Genomic DNA, 19,999 nt, shown 5'->3' on the forward strand with positions numbered 1-19,999 from the left:
GCTCTCTACTCCTGGATGAAGAGTCAATCCAATGTTTTCTGAGATTTATGACTGACCTCCCATCTTGATCTCAGTTTAGTTATCAAGTTTTAAGTTTTATTTTTTATGACGCAATCTATCCAGCAAGTGCTGGTCATGGATGGAGACTACTGAATTACTGAATGTCACATGGGACGGTAGGTGATGCGAATTTCCACCAAACGTGTTCCATTATATAGTTTTTTTTTTTAATTTCCTTGCCCTATTACCATAGGTAAGGAAAGTATTGCTTTCAAGAAAATTAAGGTACCTCAATTTCCACATTTCTATACTTTTCAAAGTCCCCTGAGTCCAAAAATAGTGGTTTTTCAAACTGAAAAATAAAACAAATTAAAATTAAATCATTTCAACCAAAAATAATGAATAAGTCATAAATCATACGAAAATAAGCATATGAACATATATTATATAATATCAACTTGTTCATTATTGCATTTAAACTTGAAAATGACCAATGTAGGCCGAAACTAGTTGTTGAAATGTTTTCATTAAAAAGTGTACTCCATGTTTTTCTATTGTGTTTATTAATTTCAGTTTTTGGTATCAGATTGAAACAATTCATGAAAACAAAAAACTTCACTATTCACCTCTACAAATAAAAAGTGGGTTACTCACCATATACTGTAAAACGAGATTCATCTCTTGAAAGTCAGGTCAATCCTACCCTATTCATACCCTAATCCTACAACTATTCAGAGCAGCAAACCGACTATATCTTATGAACCGTCTATCATCCTAGCTTCAGCCTCCTTTAAGGCTTTTTACATGTCTTGATGATACCAGCAAGTGCTTCAGACTTGCATTCTGTATGAGCTATTTTACTTTGATAAATTCAATGTAAATTATCTTTTCAGGTCACAGTCAACTTCAAATCAGGTAGAAAGATTCAAGAAGTCCAATCGCCTTATGATGATTAGTTTGATCATGAGGTTCTCTACCTGGGGATGAACAACTTGCCCGTGAGAGAGAGAGGCCAGTAACCATTGCAGAGCGGATGATCAAGCTGGTGAAGAAAATCCACCACAAGCCCAATAGTGCTCTAATTAACATGTGCATCATTCTGCCAAGGAGTGAGAACAGTTTCAAAATTGCCGGAAGTGATGAAGAAAGAATAGACTTCTGGAATGGCAAAGCAACCTCGACGAAAGTCATGTATCGACAATATTGTGTAAAAGGTATTAGTTTCAAGCTTTCAATTTCAATAATTTAATCCATACCACTATGAAAATGAGATGGCGTCTGCACGTTTGTCGTTACGCCTAAATGGTATGTGACATTTTGCCGAAAGATGGTTTATATAACCGATGACTGTCATTGACCTATTTTTGTTGAGAAAATCCTTAAGCCGTGTCTACACTGAACAGTTCGGCAAACATGTTTGTTGAGGAGCTCAGGGACAAACATTTTTAAAAGTTTGGACAATCATTGTTCGTCAAACAAAAAAGTTACTGTTTTTCCAAACATTTCCAGTGTTGACATAATGTAAAACATGAAACCTGTTCTCCTCACTTACAAATATTTTGTTTGGTGACGCGTCCACACTGGCCACCAACAAACATTGTTTGTCAAATAGCATAATAAAATTTGCCCAAAATTTTTCAACAAACATGTTTGTAAAACATTTGTTCAGTGTGGACACGGCTTAAAGGATAAGCCCTACTGTCCTTCAATGTGTACATGCTATTCTCATGGAGGAAGTTTTTATTTTGTTTTTTATGTCACATGTGTGTATCTAACAAATTAGCTGTTCTAATTATTACATCTAAAACCCTTGGTAGTCATCATGTTAAACATCCACATGTTTACTTGAACAGGTGATTTTGGTAACATTGGTTTTAAAAGTATCAAAATCAATGGACGCTCGCTAAGATCTAAAGCCGGTCACTCACTACCCGTTAGACCGGACAGGTACCGGTCTACCTGTCCAGTCTGTAAGCCTAGCCCCCTATTGAGCCGCGACTAGCGCTTGTGGCGCGACGCGAGTTTTTGTAACTCTTGTAAAGGAGTAGATCAGCGCAAATCTGCAACACGACGTGACGCTGCGCGTCTCCTATCCTTTGCATGAGTTACAAAAATCGCGTCGCGCGCTGGTCGCGCTCAAATTCAAATTTTAGGCCTATTCATTCCCAATACACATTATATAAAATATTGTACAGGCACTGTAAATTTACATAAAAATTTCAACTTAACACTTAACATAAAAATTAACACATCATTCTATGCTGTTCAACCTAATGCTAAAATATTGTTCAAGACTATAAAAACATTTCTCCAATAGGAACTTTCTAATTTTTCTCTTGTATTCCTTCTCAGGTAATTCCCTAACGGTAGGTGGTTATAAAATATGCTTCCTCAGGCCTTAAAACTAGTATGACTAGATCTATAATAGTAAAATTCATTTAAGATATTTAATCAATTCAGTGTGTAATGACTAATGAGAGTGGACATTATTATGACTTTAAAATACATTTAAATTAGACTTCACAAACAACAAGCATGTGTATATGAAAATACATGGTAAATTCATAATTCCCAGTCTTATGAATAAAAGCTTGCAATGAGTGAGAGGTGGTTCATTTCAAATTGTTCTATCTGCTCTTTTTTGCAATAAAAGATAGAAATAAAATATAGAAATTGGCCTTTTTTGTTAGGTACACTCAACAGAATTTTTTTCATTTCTCAACCGAATTTGACTTATGATGCATGATTTTAGACCGCCTTGACGAGTCGAGAAGAATGAAGTGTAGTAATATGGAATCTGAGCATTGTGTCAAAAGTTATAAGTTTGAAATTTTGATCCTTGAGGTGTCCTTATGCGCGCCTCTCCACCAGGAAATGATGAAATGAAGTGCATCTAACGGATGATTCTCATAGAACATAATCTCATGAACTTCTGTCATTGTGCAGGACAATGTAGTTGGTGATGATGGATTAAGCTGAAAATTAGGTGTTTTTCACAATACAAGGAGTATTGTTGTCAGGTGTACTTGGAAATCTATATGAGATGAAGCGCTCTACCTGATCTTAGATTGTAAAGCACAAAAATGCTCCTAGATGGATTTTGAATTATACATGTAAATGGTAACAATCGGAAGATATTGTTGATCAAAAACTAAAATTCATCAGAATTGATTTTTTCTTTGAGTCTTATACATTTTTGAAAATTCATAACTCAGTTATGATCTATCTCATTGGAGATAGAGAGTTCCGAATGATCTCATTTTATCTGTAAAAAGGCGAGGGCCAATATTTCTGTCTGATTACTGGATTTGGCAGAAATAGCTTGAAACTGGAAAATGAACCGAAAATACGAGGTTCTTGGGCCGTTCTGTATCTAGCAGAAGAAAATTTTGCATGTAGTAATTGGCTTTGGACTTCTCTCATGTATCCAAATGATACGGTATATTAAAAAATCAGAACTACAATATTAATTGCAAGCACCAATGTATATAGTGACTGGACTATTGTGTGATAACATTTCTGTATAACTCATTACTTTTGTTATTAAGTGGTATTCCTTCCATTCCAATCAATTGCAGATTTTGAAAATGATGTTTTTTTTTCATTTCAGGCACCAAAATATATCACAAAGGCCGCAAAGACAGTTCATCGTGTGTGTTGTTTCTCATTCTGCAAAGTCAATCATATAGTTTGACACCATACACAACGTTTTACCATTACCATAGTATAATATACCACTCTCATTGTATAATTTTGTACATTACGAAACATGTGTTCTGTCATGAATAATAATGTGTTTATGTAAATTAACAATTTATTGTTACTTTCGCAATTTTTCATATGTTTTGAAAAAAATTAAAAGGTATTATGTACTTCAATGGATAATTATTTTATACTAGCTTATGAATAATTATTTTATACTAGCTCATGAAAAAAGAATAAGCTATTTTGCACTTTATTTACATTATCATTGAGCAATGCACTGGCTGTAATTGATGGCTTGTCTATCTTCTCGTGCACATCATCTACTGACTGAATGAAATAATTATTAAGTTTGTTTGGTTCAGGAGTAGATAAGTTTACAACATTTTTTTTACCACGTTTTTCATGGATTTTAATTTATTTTATGATTCAATGAGAAAACTAGAATCATGGTTAGCTAATGTGTAAAGAGGCATAAAAGCGTGATGGCCATTCAGCACAGTATAAAAATAAGCTTGTATTTTCTTAAAATGTATGTATTCAATAATCTTTATTCTTGTCATAGAACATTACAAATGTTATAAACAAACGTCATGTGAAGATAAAACATAGCATTGCATAGGCCTATACTAACAATATATCGTACCGCTAACACATAATTATATACATAACATTAAACATGTACACATATGTATACATATACAAATATAATAAAAAACAGTCAGATGCTCACGTTATGACTTAGGTAATCAATTCAATTCGTCAATTGTATAAAAAGCCTGTTTTTTGAGCCATTGTGCTACTGTAGATATGAACTTTTTTGTGGTAAATTTTTTATTGTTGTCGGTAATTTATTGAATAATAAGTATTGTTGATAATTATTATAGCTTTTGAATGTTTTTTTGCAGTCTGATGTATGGGGTAATTAGGTTATTCCTATTTCTAGTTCTATGTTCATGCTGATGGCTATGTCTTGTTAATAGAGTTAGGTTTTTTTAACATGGACCAGGTTACAATAAATGTACATTGAAGAGAGAGTCATGATTCCAAGCTCGATAAAACTATTTTTACAGCTTTCAATACTCCTTAGACCAACAATATAGCGAATTGCTTTTTTGCCAAATAAATGCCTTCTTCATATCACTTGAGTTACCCCAAAGACGGAGCCCATAATTGAGATGGGAATGAAACAAACTATAGTAAGTCAGAATAAGTACCTCCCTACTGACACATTTTAGTTTTCTTAGTAGGTACATAACTCTGGACAGTTTCTTACACAGATGCTCTATGTGGCTACTCCAACTTAATTTACTGTCTAGGACTATACCCAGGAGTTTAATCGGCTTCAGGTACTCCTGGTGCTCCCTGCTTAAATTATTTCTAAGCGAGAATAGAATATTTTCTGTTTTACTCTCATTGAGAGTCAAACAATTAGCAGCATACCACTCCCTGCAGCGTTCAACCGAGGAGTCAAAATTAGAATCAAGTATAATATATGGTAGTGTCATCAGCATAGAGCACAGATAAACATGGAACATTAACACTAAAATCATTTACAAAAGCTAAGAATAGAAGGGCTATTCAGGGCTAGGTATTTTTATTTATAAAATCGAAAAAATGGATTTTCCATCTTGCATTTCTATTGTAGGTTTGGCAATGGGATACCACTTTCAGGATATTTTGCAAATTTATACATTAATGAGCACGAAAGATCTAAAATAATTGATAATATTAACCCACTAAAACAAAATGTTATTATTAGTACAGATTTTATGTAAACGATATAATAATGTCTTTATGAAGATTATGTGAAACATTGAAACTAGTAGTTGTAGATTGTGTTTTTAATCTATTATTTTCTATTTTTTATTTTTCATAGAAAGGGTAACTTACTATAATTTCATTTTATGAAATGAGCTTCTATATTTGTTTTGAATAAACAAGATATACTTACTAATGTAATCATTGATAAGGTGAGTTTCATTTCTTAATGAATATAAATTAAGTTTATTGATGTTGTTATAGAGAGAATTTGCAATAAATTTTATTTATTCAATAACTGAGCTGTTTAATTTACAGTTACCCATAATCTATATAAATAAAAATCGAACCTCAAATTTTGACATTCAATAACTTTTATTATAGAATTTTACAATAACTCTTTGTATGTATAGAATTTACTGATGATTTAATAAAAACTCTAATCTAGAATAATAATTGAGTTTCAAAAACCCCATTACTCTTATTGACAAAGATATGAAGAGTCTATCACAATAAACCTTGCATATTGACTAGCCTTCGTAGGTACTGCTGTACTTGATTGTTTATAATGTCGTTTTCAAAAAACATTTTGCATTGCGCACTTGGAGTAGATAAGGCTTTATGTAAACTTTATGTAAAGTTTATGTAAACTTTAAAGAAGAAATCTTTTTAAAACTCATGATAGTGATGACCGTTTCGTTGTGTGCTGCATCATCAAACTAAATTATGCTCAAACAGTAGACTCTCAAAATTTGAGGGTTATTGATTGTGGTGGGGGAATCAAACTCAGCTATATCAATGAGTTTTAAATATACGGTATTTATATTAAAGTTTACATTTGTGATATATTCAACGAGTGAGAAAATAATGGATATTCAATAAAGAAAAACAAAAATTGATTAAAATAGAAACAAATGAATACGCATAAAATTGTGAACTGTATAAATCATACAATAATCAAGAATTATTTGAATCATACAAGGATTCAAATAAAAATCTGAAGAAATTATTGGTATTTAACCAGTCCCATGAACACTAAGCAGCGTTCAAAGAAAATTTCAATTTAATCAAGCGTGTTTCAAAAAAACACTGAGAATATTATTGCGTGCTGTCACAAAATACGGTATGTGGCAAACCTAACACTATTCATACAGTAGTATGTTATAGAAATTTTAATAAAAATCTCTGATGGTGTTAAAAAAAGGCGTGTGAATGATCATTGCCAATATAGCCTAAGCCTACAGTTAGTATAGGTAATAACACCAAGTCCATAAAATTTATGTCAAGTTAGTTTGGTTTGCTTCAGGCAGGATTTATAATATTATGCTGATGCAGTATTTTGTAGATAGAAACACTATTTTGATGACTATATCGTCATGAACGTTAATAATTATTACAGAAATTAAAAAGATTGAATCATTGTTCTTACATTTTCTTGTTTTCAAAGTTATTTTTAATAAATATCAACACAGTAGGCTATAGATATGATATTTTATTTGAATATTAAGGTACCCACCACACTAAGTATCGATAAAAAATGTGCTATGAGACAAGAATAGAGCGTATTCAACAATCAAAACTCAAGCATTATTTGCATGTGAAATATATAATTAATTTTAATGTGAAATACTAAAACAATCTTATTCGAAGTGAAGTTCATAATTGGCGGTTAGCGTGTGCAGTGCATGTCATGGTTGGAAACCTTATAAATAGCTAAGGTATTTAACACCAGTTCTGGTGTTTTTTTTTCAAAATCATAACGAAATAAGAGTTAATTTATTTATTCAAGTGAATAAATCATTGCTTTATAGTTATTGGTTTTAGTATGAGCGATGTCATCGGTGCATCTACTTGATATTGGGTAGGATATGATTGTGGTTGCAATAAAAATACGTAAAAGATAGACATTCCAACTCTAAATATTATAAAAATATTATTAAATAGATTTTATCAGAAATAATAGAATTAAAATCAAATAATTTATTTTCATAATCTGAAAATACATGAAAATAGCTAATCCGTTGGGTTGGTGAAGCTGGTTATCAATGGTCTATTTGGTTTTCTCATTGATATATATAGTTTATTTCTATTTTATTTCTATAGTATATTTTCTATATCAATGGAAAATAAGATTAAGAAGAGCGAAGTCCGCTATGATGCCACTGCGCTAGTGTAGGAGTGTAGCGGGGGGAGGGTTACAAACTGACCGACCAGGAAACTGACCGACCTGCAAAGTGACCGTCCTGAAAACTGACCGTCCAACAAACTGTCTTGCAAAGTGACCGTCTTGCAAACTGACCGTCCTTATGACGTCATAAGCACCACGACAGGGGGAACATCAACTGTTCAATGGGAGTGCCGATCGACTGTAAACAGAGATGGCCTTGAAGTTCATAGCGTTCCACAATTCCACTTTGAATACTTTGAAGTGGGTGTATACCATCTGACCGACCTAAAAACTGAACGACCTGCAAATTGACCGTCCTACAAACTGACCGTCTTGCAAACTGACCGTCCTGCAAAGTGACAGTTCTGTAAACTGACCGTCCTTATGACGTCATAAGAACAGTCGGACTGCCATCAGCGGGTGGGTATAAGTTGTTCAACTGGAGCTGGTCGACAGTCAAAAATGTAGACAAAAATAAACTTGAGTGGACTTGAACAATAGGATCGTTCCATGTTTCCACTCTGTATAAACTTTACACTTCACGGTTTAAAGGTTATGTTTATGTTAACACTGCTTACTGCTTAGTGCTTACATGCTTACACTTTACAGTGCGTTATACATTTTATAATTATTTATTATTATTAGAACTCACTTCAAGTTACAAATCAAAGGTAACTAATTTAAAACTTAAAATACCTATATGAATATAATTTAAAACAATACGTTACATAGAGCTAGCTAATGGAAAAGTTTGAATCATTTTTACATTTATTTGTATTAAGGTCTAGAATAAATTATGTAGAAGACTATTTCAATCAACAGTTTTTATTTAGATAGGCCGTATGTATTGTAGCTACAATAATAAAGTAAATTCTTTGTTAGTAGTACGGCAGCTTGAAATAATTTATTGTGAATAAAAAATGTAGGCCTATTATGGAAACTAATCACTAACCTAATCACCGGTTTTACTTTCTTAATACATTATTATTCTAGTACATTTTTATCAGTAATAATTGCATTGCTTATCTTGTTATAAACTTTACAAAATTTCAATTAGATGTACCTTGTGTAATTTTCGAAATACGATAATGCACTTCAAAACGCTGATTTTACCTTATTTTTGGCGTAATTTTAATAGGCTATGTCACCGGTATTTGGAAACATTGCATTATTTAAAAAAAAAATGGAAAAATAGGTAGGCTAAAGAATGAAATCGGGTGATAGCAATTCTATTTTTACTAAAATAATTATTACAGACTGATGATTTTTTCTAAATCAATGTTATTTTTCTCATATTCGATTGATATATTTTATATTAATAATAACTTCTAATTAATGTCAGTTGCACAGAAGCCGGCTAAATTTTAACTGTGATTAATTTCACAAGAACCAATCAGAGAAGGCATTTTTTATAATACGGTTTGTCTGATTGGCTCTCCTGGAATTAATCACAATTAAAATTTAACCGGCTCTTGGCACTTAGTCATGATTTAACAATGAAACAGACAATCCTTTTTCATACATTGTTGTGATTGAATGGAATTCAGTTTATTCAGTGGAAAAGTTATTATTTGAAGGTATTTTATATTGTATTCACTAACCTATTGTATTCACTAACCCACATATTCTATATATGGAATTCAGTTTACTCAGTGGAAAAGTTATTATTTAAAGGTATTTTATATTGTATTGACTCAAAATTATTACAAAATTGTGTTTGTAAAAGCTCTTGATTTAATAAAAGCATTATTATTGTTATTAAATGGCTATTTTTCATCACTGCTAAGTATTCGCTAAAATCTGGTTGAATTGATTATAAATGTGTAGGTATTACCTATAGGCTACCAGACTTGAGATAATCTATAGGTACCTTTTCAAACTTGATTCAAGAAAGTATCAATTGTAGCCTAATAATTGAGAATAGACATTCGTATTTTAGAAGTTATCACAACATGTAATATTAAGAATAGTGAATTGTATTTGAGAAAGTATGAATTCAATTTGAGATACGGTAATGAGATATGTTAGTCAGAAATTTCTGTTGAAAATCCAGTTGATCTTATTAAAATTAAATCTGAATTAAAATTCATGCAAAGAATGCAAGTATGGAATGTGACGTTGGACAAGTGGAATATTTTCTAATCTTCAATTAACAACTTCCCATGTAACTTACATCTTACTATTTCTCAATTACAATTCACAATTCTTAATTACAATTGAAAGCTTCCCAAATAAAATTCAAAATTTGTAGAAATATTCATTTTCAAAAGGGTAAAAATATTATATTCAAAGTTAAATATACAGTATTTCTACCAATAAGAGTCAATCATACGTATTGGAAACTATGAGCCGAATCTGCAATAACTGGTTCTGAATAAACTGCTCGACTTGCCAGATTAGACATCCTATGTTTAATGAAAGTATCAGATAATTCCATAATTCATATCATAAATATTGTTAGTAATATTTAAGGCAGCTTTGCTACTATTTGGTGGTATTCGTTGGAAGGCTTTTCAGTGCCTAGCTAAAGATGCGTCTACACCAAAGTTATTAACAAAATTTTTATTTTTCCTTCCTTATAGATTCTATTAGATTGAACATACTGTAACTTATCATACAAATGATGTGCTTATGTGTTTGTCAAGATCCGTTTAATGTAATAGAATCTATAAGGACGGAAAAATAAACCTTTTGTTAATAACTTTGGTATAAACGCAACTTTAGAAGAACCGACCGAGGTGATTATTGATAAACGAGTCATACGATGATCAAACTAGAAAGATTTCTAGGCCTTTGAAGCACTTGATGAGCCAATCCTGTTAATTTATTTATTATTTTACAAAGGCGACTTTCTAGAAGTATTTTAAGCCTAGGTGATGGGATGAATGATAATACAATGAAGGTAGAGTTATGAATGAATAAGAATGATAGGTTATGCTATCTTCTTGAATTTATTTGAGTCCTTTTTTCAATCCAGAAATAAAACTAAAAATTTTGAATTTGATTTGATTAAAAACCGAATATAATAGAATGATGACATTCAATAAACTCTCAGAACTTGAAAATATTGAGTTATTAAGAAAAATTTTGAACCAAAAATAAAACGCAAACTAATTACGACATTTTTTCAAATCAGGCAACTTAAAAAACTTTTGTATTTCAAAAGAATAAGAGTTATTTTAAATAAATATCCTTATTTACAATATTGACTATTCAATGGGTAAAATTCAAAGTTCCTACTTTAGGGAGTATCTCTCATCTTCGAGTGCCTATTCCTACCAGACAAACAGAAACAAAAGTAGGACATTGTGATGTTCATGAACATGGGACGTTGTCACAGCATTGCGTTTACATTGCAGGCTGATAAACAGGCAGTCTAGTCATAAATAAACATGACCTAATAAATTCTATTTTATTTGGTTCAAAGGTAAGAGAAAATATGTGGGAGGCTATGTTTTGGCTTTTAAATGGCAATATGTTACTACTGGTAAGCAGCTGGAGGAAATCATTGAAAATGCACGTCCACGATATAAAATCGATGTGTCTAAAAGCTACTTCAAGTTTTGGTTGTACAATAAAAATTCTAACTAATTTTTATCGAACGTCCAAAGTCTAACTACACACACATCAATTTTTGAATGAACAATTTTTTGCCGTCCTTATAAACTCTACCAGGAGCTTGACAAACTCATGATCACATCATAATATATGTTTGTCAAATTTTGTTCAATTTAATCAAATTTATTAGGATTGCATAAAATCGTAAGTTCAAAAATTGATGTGTGTGTTACTAGACTTGAGACTTATTCACACAACATATTCCCAAACTTTCATAATAATTATTTGTCTAGTAGTTTCTCAATCACATATAAACACTTATTTCTCTTTTTCTTTAGGGCTTTTTGTAATATAAAAAGAAATACAAATCTCAGTACCCTTTTAAATTATTTTATCACTACATGATTTGGACATTAAATGCCATTTTCAAGTCTGAAGCATTCCGATTCATTTTCAAACTTGAAAATGGCATTAATGTCCGAATTAAGTTGTGATAAAATAATTTAAAAGGGTTCTGAGATTTGTATTTCTATCTATATTTAAACATTCATTTATATTTTTTATTCCTATATTTTATCCAAGTTGTATTATATTGTGTTGTAATTAAAAAATAAAGTGATAGATTTTATCAATTTAATAGTAAGCACTATTATTCACATTAGTCCAATTATATTTTCTTATGACTCTCAATATTATATTTCTTGAATATTCCAATGCTGTCTGCTGTACATTATAATTTTTATAATTTTAGTCGAGTCAGATCTGTAATGCAGCATCTGGACAATGCTTCAACAATGATCAAGTCTGAACTTTCCTTGTTGGACTAGACCCAACAACAGTGATTTTTCATGTGAGGAAAAAACACTACATCGAAAATTTGAAACAAATTAGTCACACAAGGTGTTTTTTTTAATGATAGAAATAAAAAGTCTTGATATTCTACATAATTTTCAAGTTGCAATTTATTTATTTATATATTAATACATTATAATATTTACAGATCTATCCTAATAATATTTCCTATCCACCTAATATTTACAACCTCTTCTGGAGATACGGACAACCTGAAAAGATGAAAATTAATTTTTTTTAAATCAGTTATTTGAATGAAAACAGTAATATTACCTAGTTTATGAGTCAGGAGTTCCTAACATCTTATCATCACATGTTTAAACTGATTGAACCACATCTGTAGATTATCAATAAATATTTAGGACATTTATATAATCATAGTAACATCAAACTAAAATGCATATAGAAAATGCATTCAAACATGGCTTACTTTAGATAATCTATAGTAGGCTGTGATACAAATCAATAAAAATGCATTTAGAAAATGCATATAGAATCCATAAAAAATATTTAATCGAGCATTAGCGAGTTTTTACTTTCAACTCAAGGCCAAAGTCGTTGTCCGTCGTGTGTATGTTCAACAATAACTTTTGAAAGATTTGATCAATCAACTTCAAATTTCGAACACATATTCTTCGACTCTTTTTACAGCTCAAGCTCGTTGGCCAACAAAATTTACCGACTCCTTCGTCCTTTTTCAGGATATAACAAATAACATTGAAATTGCTCAAGAAAAACATTTGTTGTGATTTATCATTAAGCCAGTTGAAGAATTCATTGCATGCAATTACTACAGTTTTTCCATTCATTCATTCATAACATCAGCTGAGGCTATTTGGGAGCTGTCACACAGACAGTCCTTCATGGGCTGACACATGATTTCAGCTGGCTAATTTGCAACTTTTACATCAACAAACTGATACGGGTTGAGATATCAATGTGCGATTTTCTCTTGGAACTCTGTATTGAAATCATGTATCACATGACCATCTTCTCATAAAAAAAACATGAATTTCGATTCATATGAGGGACAAAGATGTTAAAGCGAAAGAGTAATTTTTCATTTCAAACAGGATCCCCAATGAAACCTCCTTTCAAATAATTCTTGTAAAAGAAATATTTAGCTGTTTTCATAATTTTAATCAACTCTGTATAATAAAAATTTGCGGGTTTCAAAAATTACAATACAACAGTTCATGAGTGAGTTCTCCAACCCAGGGTGTCACTAGTGCAGAGTTGGTAAAAATTATGGATACAGCTAAATATTTATTTCACAAGAATAATATTACATTAGGATTCATTGGTTATCCCATTTGAAATGAAAAATTACTCTGTCGCTTTAATATAAATGATAATTTCCACATACTAAAATCAAGGTACAAGTAATATGTAACTTTTTGGCTGTCGACCATTGATTGTAATGGTTATCTCGCCAATCTGACACTTACCTTCTCACATCACTTCATCCTCTCCAGCAATATCAAGAAGGAACCACTCATTCTGAGGCAGTGGCCTATTGACAATGTTTTCGACACCATGAGCCACTGCGCTCAGAAAGTGTGTAATTCTTATTTCTCCGTTGATTAAACGACGAATCGCCTTTTTGATATCGCGAGTAATCTTGTTTTCCCTTGGTTGGTTGACTGCAATGTCTCTATGAACTCGAATGATACTATCATAAGAGGTTGTTTGGAGACTTCCTAAAAAGCAATTAATTCAAAGCATATTACAAGAAAATTTTTAACAATTGCAAATGTCAAAGGACTTGAAATAACTGCTGTGCTCTCATCAGTTGAACCACTTTTTATTGATCTTGCAGCTGTGTATTTGATCAAGCATAAAAAATACAATTGATAATATTTTGTATGCAGGAATTTTAGTAATTTTAAGCCTATGAGTTTAAAGGTAAATCTTTGACAAAAATAAATTATTACTTCATCATCCACTATTATTCTGATCTCCTTTGCTTAATTTTAATTTTGAATGGTTCTGTGTTTGAGTTTCCTCGCTGTTGCAACCTAATTTTCTTAAAAGCCAATGATAAGTTAAATTGTAATGCACATTTTAATCTAATGTAATTATTCCAATTTCGAGGGCGTTTCATGATGTTATTTCAGTATTTCATGATCATGATTTCAGTATTTCCTAGTGGGGGGCATGCATAAGGTTACGTCGAGGATCAAAACTTCAAATGACTGAATAATCACATCTCCTCATACAGCTTGTTCATATCAGCTCGTCAAGGCGGTTAAAAATCATTTATCATGTCACTAAAATTTGTTGAAAAAATAGAAAATTTCTCCTTTAGTGTATTTTAGTCCATATTTTTCAATGCATAGAAAAATGACTAATTTCTATATTCAAAACTGTGTGTCTCGGTAACTCAAAATGATACTTGGTCTTGATTTGAAGAAAAGAATCTACTCTTTTATGTAGGGGAATGATTTTTGTAAAAATATAATCGTGAAGTAAGATACGTTTGTTTCAAAAAATCAAGAAATTTGCAATATTTTTCTCATTTTCACAGTTTCGAGTTTTTCGATAATAAACAGTAATGCAAGATCAATTTAAGGCAACTATGCTTATAGAGCATGAATTTTTTCTCATTTGAGACCAATCGCAAGTTTCTATCATGTATTTTACTCGTTTTAGAGACTCTTTAAACAGTAAAATCGCAAGAAAAATTAGAAAATAAAAATCATCATTCAATTGGCTGTAACTTTTGAACGGAGTAACGGCTGTAACAGAAGTATAATTCAAGGGAGTGAAAAGAGGAGAAAATTCATTACAACCTCGACTACTTTTTACTTTCCTTGTTACTTTCCTTGCCCTATTACCATAGGTAAGGAAAGTATTGTTTTCCGAAAAAAATTAAGGTACCCCAATTTCTATACGTTTTAAGGTCCCCTGAGTCCGAAAAAGTAGTTTTTTGGTATTGGTCTGTTTATGTGTGTGTGTGTGTGTGTGTATGTATGAGTGTATGTGCGTCTGTGTACACGATATCTCATCTCCCAATCAACGGAATGACTTGAAATTTGGAACTTAAGGTCCTTACACTATAAGGATCCGACACGAACAATTTCGATCAAATGCGATTCAAGATGGCGGCTAAAATGGCGAAAATGTTGTCAAAAACAGGGTTTTTTGCGATTTTCTTTAAAATGGCTCCAACTATTTTGATCAAATTCATACCTAAAATAGTCATTGATAAGCTATATCGTCAACTGCCACAAGTCCCATATCTGTAAAAATTTCAGGAGCTCCGCCCCATCTATGCAAAGTTCGATTTTAGATTTTCAATTATCAGGTCTCAGATATAATTTAAACGAAAAATTTCGAGTGGAAATAATTGAGCATGGAAATCTCTTCAATTAATGTCCAGTAACATTTTCACCTTAAATTGAAAATAAGCTTGAAATTTGAGAAAATGTAATTATTCAATTGCAAACTTTTGGCAACTGTTGATTCTATTAAATATGATGAGATAGCAGATCTCGTGTGTATCCAGCGTTATTGAACTGTCACCAGCTGGCTCAGATCTTTGACTTGAGATGCGCATTTGCACTAGCGTCAGGTGATCAATTTTCATAACGGCAAGGAAAGTTGTGTGAGTGCGCCACACCAGATTTTTTTATTTTTTATCTGAAGTTTTCCACAAGATACGCAACGTTGCTTATGCGAGACTGTGAAAATGGAGGAAATATCACAAATTTCTCGCACATTCAAAGATGCGTATCTTGTGGAACACTTTAGATAAAAAATTAGTCCTGTGCGATCACTCAATTCATTGGAAATTTTATCATCTTTAATATCGTATAGAAAATGCTTTTTATCGTAAAATTCAAGGTTCTCGAGATTAAATGGAGAACTTGAAAAAAGTCCAAAATTTTGTTGGTTAAGTCGCCCTCTGGTGTGTTAGCAAATCTCAGATTAGAATTCAATGCCCCAAAATACATTTATAGAACCGTCGAAAAAACTTATTTCGGGGCTGTTTCCTGAAAAACGACCATTTGACTGGACTATGAGTTGTTATTGGTATTAATAGATAGAATTTACAAAATGTACTTGTTCAGATAATATCTTTATTCCAAAAACCAATCCATTTTGTTCAACTTGTTTACTCGTTAACCAACTTGTGTTATTTATTACTCCTGTAATGTTAAAGTAAATACAACCTACACAACATCAGTGATAACCTGGTACAATAATTTATGATAATTTAGAATACCTAGACTTGCCGACATTATATTGTATGAATAGAATATTATTCCAAATTTGTATGAATGTTTCCCAACTTTTATACAACTTTGTTTACAACTTTTTATACAACTTTTATACAAAGTTGTTTCCCAACTTTGAATGTTATCCAACTTTTTATAAGTAACCTTAACATTTAAAAGGAAAGCCTCCCTTACTTATCTTTTAATATCCTATTAAAATATTTGTCATGTAGTTTTTCCTGATATAATGTAGTACTTTGATAAACATTTGTACTGGTATATAATAATATTAAAAACTTTGATAATTGTTCCCTACTTTTCAGTCCTCCCTAACAAGAACGGGTGCACTGCTATCTCATCAAAATAATATCAAATATCAAAAAGATACTTCATTTCTATTTTAAAAGAGATAAGAAACGATGGTATATATTTTTTACAATATTATTATGAAAACTGCATTAAAAAATGCAGAAAAATGCATTACAAAATTGGTTTCACTAAACCTAAAAGATTTTACAGCAGGTGCCTACAAATTTAATAATAAAATACATAAATAGAATGATATGCTAACTTTAACAATAAACTAAGGAAAAAAATCATGAAAAATAGGCTCTGTCAGTAAAAGGTCTCTATTCAAACAGTCGAAAATGTCTGGTAGTCTACACTATTTTTAGTTGTAATCCTCGCCTGATAATTTTGAAAACTTATAGAACTCATCATCATCATCAGCTCTAAGAATTGAAATGTGTGACAAAAGCAGAAGGATGGGAAAGTCCTGTCTACCTGCCGTTCTACGAATGACAGGTTTTTGAAATTCTATTTCCAGTAACTTGCATTCAATTTCCGACATGTGTTTCAAACTCTATTCACTGTTTACCATCCTATCTCCTCCCTACCTGAACTTGTCATTATTTTTAGTTTATTGACCTTTCTGCTGAAACTAAACAATTCTGACTGTTGGCTTCTTATACACACTACATCTTGTATGTTGAAGTGAAGAGAGATAACTTTGTAGTTGAGAGGTCCAAAATTCGTTATAGAAAAAAATAAGCAGCCAAAATTCTGAAATGTCATGGGACAAGGTAAAAATATTTGTTGCTTAGAAGAATTTATTGAGTGGTGGCTTGTTATAGAGAGGCTCGACTGTATAGCAATTTGAATATAGTGTGCTTGTATATTCTGTGCAATAGGCCTATATAGATGTAGTAAATAATATATAATAAAAATATATAGGAACATAATTGACCGAGCAAAGTGAGGTCTAAGATTTAAGTCGACGGTTTTGCATTTCTCTTTATGTTTATAATTATGTTCCTTCGCATTTACGGCGAAACGCGGTAATAGATTTTCATGAAATTTGACAGGTATGTTCCTTTTTAAATTGCGGGTCGACGTATATACAAGGCTTTTGGAAATTTTGCATTTCAAGGATAATATAAAAGGAAAAAGGCGCCTCCCTCGTACGCCAATATATTAGAGTAAAAATCAGACTAGAATATTATTCATCATAGATCAGCTGTCGAGAGGATTATAAATTGCATGCAATGACGCAATCAATTTAATATATCAATGTAACTTGAAGAGAAACAGCTGTTGTTCGATTAATATCATCGATTAAATCATCGTTGAATAAATGAATAAACGCACGATCTCATAGGCCAGCTCAGCTAACAGAAAATTATGAGCTGCATAATCACGTCTCCGTGGTTGGGAACCCACCTGAAATTTCGATCCTAGCATAAGTAAAACTGCAGGTCTATTAATTGACCGAGCGAAGTGAGGTCTAAGATTCAAGTCGGCGGTTTGGCATTTCTCTTTATGTTTAAATGTTTATATGTTGCGCATCTACGGCGAAACGCGGTAATAGATTTTCATGCAATTTGACAGATGTTCCTTTTCAAATTGCGCGTCGACGTAGTCTATATACAAGGTTTTTGGAAATTTCAAGGATAATATAAAAGGAAAAAGGCGCCTCCCTCGTACGCCAATATATTAGAGTAAAAATCAGACTATAGAATTATTTCACACCGATATCTTGCCGACACGACACGACAGGATAGAATTTACTCTGATGGACAGTATATGAGGAGGCTGCGGTTTATAAAACTGCGCGAGGTTACTGTTCACAGAACTACTAGTATTATACTTCGGTCTAACCAAGTCTACACATATAATAACATAACATAATAAGTTCTTGTTGATCGTTGCTCATGCTTGAGAATAATAGCCAATTTTTGTAAATTCGATTGATCGATCCAGCGCATGTGCATTACTTCAAAGTATTAGCAATTTTAAGCTTAGGTTTCTCTGAACCACGCAGCGTTATGCGGGTTCCGTCAACCGTGATACGCGAAAATCACGCGTGCGTGATAAAAATAGCGGGTGTTTTCTCTGACAGCAACCTCGCAGCGCGCGATTATATTTTCAGTCATAGGCAACATAGATGTCCAACACATCCCTGTAGCTAATGATCTATTAATGAATTTTGTAAATGAAAACCCATTGAACTTTTTATTGACTGGGGATAAGAAGGGTTTTCTAGAATTGTGATTACCAGGCATCTGTTGGATAAAGATACCAAGTTTAGGGAATATTTTAGGCTTTCAATATATTTTTTTATGAGGTACTGTTCTGTGAATAGTAGACCTCGCGCAGTTATAAACCACAGCCTCCTCTAATACTGTCCATCAGAGTAAATTCTGTCCTGTGCTGTTGTATCAGTGGCGTATCCAGGGGGAATATGAGGATGTATCCCCCCCCCCCCAGCGAAATGAGACCTACATTTATTTCGTGGCCAATTCAGCAACTACTTAGTTAGCTTTCTTTATATTGTATGAGTCGAACAAATATCTAGGAGATGAGAGAATAGCACAATGATAATTATGAAACTATAAGCTAGACAGTGAATGGTCTAGTGTATATGGACTGAGATAGCATGAAAATAAAAAGATAGCACTTTAAGGTGAGTCAATTTTGTTATTTTTCACCATCTATTATTTTGAAGAAATTCAATGTAGCTTATATTTTTTCAGAGTTGATCATAGTTTATTGAGTTTCAAGCATGTGGTTGAGAAGACAAGTATGGCCACCCATAGTAGTTCATATCCTTAAACAATGCACCAGCAGCTTCTTCTACCCTTAAAATTTCCCGGTTATGATAAACGGGGGTAGCCTAATTTCCACCGTTAACAGGGGAGATACATCCCTGAATATTTGGAAAAATGGTTTTATTCCTCTCCCCTAGAAAAAATTCAAGTTCAAGAACTGAAGTAAAAATTATGAAAAATTGAACAAAACAGTTAATGAAAAGTATCTAATTATGATTTTGGTATTATTTATGCTTACTTTTTATTTTATTATTTTATACTTTTGTTTATAAAATTATGTATTTTCTTTTATTCGTTTTGAATATGTATTTGTTGTATGGCAGATAAATGATTTGATTTGAATCAAGTTGAAACCTTTACTATGGTGTTGAAGTTTTGTATGAAAATTAGAGTCGAAATTATTGTTTGCTATCTAATAATTAGTAGGCATATTCAGGTAACTAAAGCATTATTATTTTTTGGAACAATTGAATTAGGTACTAGTAAAATTCTTGAGTGCGCGACGCAGAGGGAATTACAGAGAATTGCGCGCGTGAAGTCAGAGAAAACACTTCCCTAGCAATAGCTGCAGCAAACTTTTGCATGATTACGTCATCGCGCATCCCGCAGTAACGCTGCGTGGTTCAGAGAAA

At 32.0% G+C, this 19,999-nt stretch overlaps 1 protein-coding gene and 2 long non-coding RNA genes across 3 annotated transcripts; 2 read left to right on the forward strand and 1 right to left on the reverse strand.

Annotated features, from left to right (window-relative positions):
- Positions 1 to 423: 423 nt before the first annotated feature.
- On the forward strand, positions 424 to 3,878 carry LOC120355506. Its single transcript, XM_039443958.1, has 2 exons — positions 424 to 1,214; positions 3,611 to 3,878. Exons 1-2 carry the CDS (start codon positions 1,034 to 1,036, stop codon positions 3,787 to 3,789), a joined length of 360 nt encoding a protein of 119 aa, XP_039299892.1. The 5' UTR covers positions 424 to 1,033; the 3' UTR covers positions 3,790 to 3,878.
- A 4,203-nt stretch (positions 3,879 to 8,081) lies between these two features.
- LOC120355508 lies at positions 8,082 to 12,135 on the forward strand. Its single transcript, XR_005573543.1, has 2 exons — positions 8,082 to 8,301; positions 11,940 to 12,135. It is a non-coding gene; the product is annotated as an uncharacterized LOC120355508 (long non-coding RNA).
- Positions 12,124 to 13,717, reverse strand: LOC120355507. Its single transcript, XR_005573542.1, has 2 exons — positions 13,489 to 13,717; positions 12,124 to 12,252 (listed from the first exon to the last, which is right to left on the reverse strand). It is a non-coding gene; the product is annotated as an uncharacterized LOC120355507 (long non-coding RNA).
- Between the last annotated feature and the right edge of the window lie 6,282 nt (positions 13,718 to 19,999).

The sequence above is a fragment of the Nilaparvata lugens genome, unplaced genomic scaffold (genome assembly GCF_014356525.2).
Source record: "Nilaparvata lugens isolate BPH unplaced genomic scaffold, ASM1435652v1 scaffold2339, whole genome shotgun sequence".
Lineage (NCBI taxonomy): Eukaryota > Metazoa > Arthropoda > Insecta > Hemiptera > Delphacidae > Nilaparvata > Nilaparvata lugens.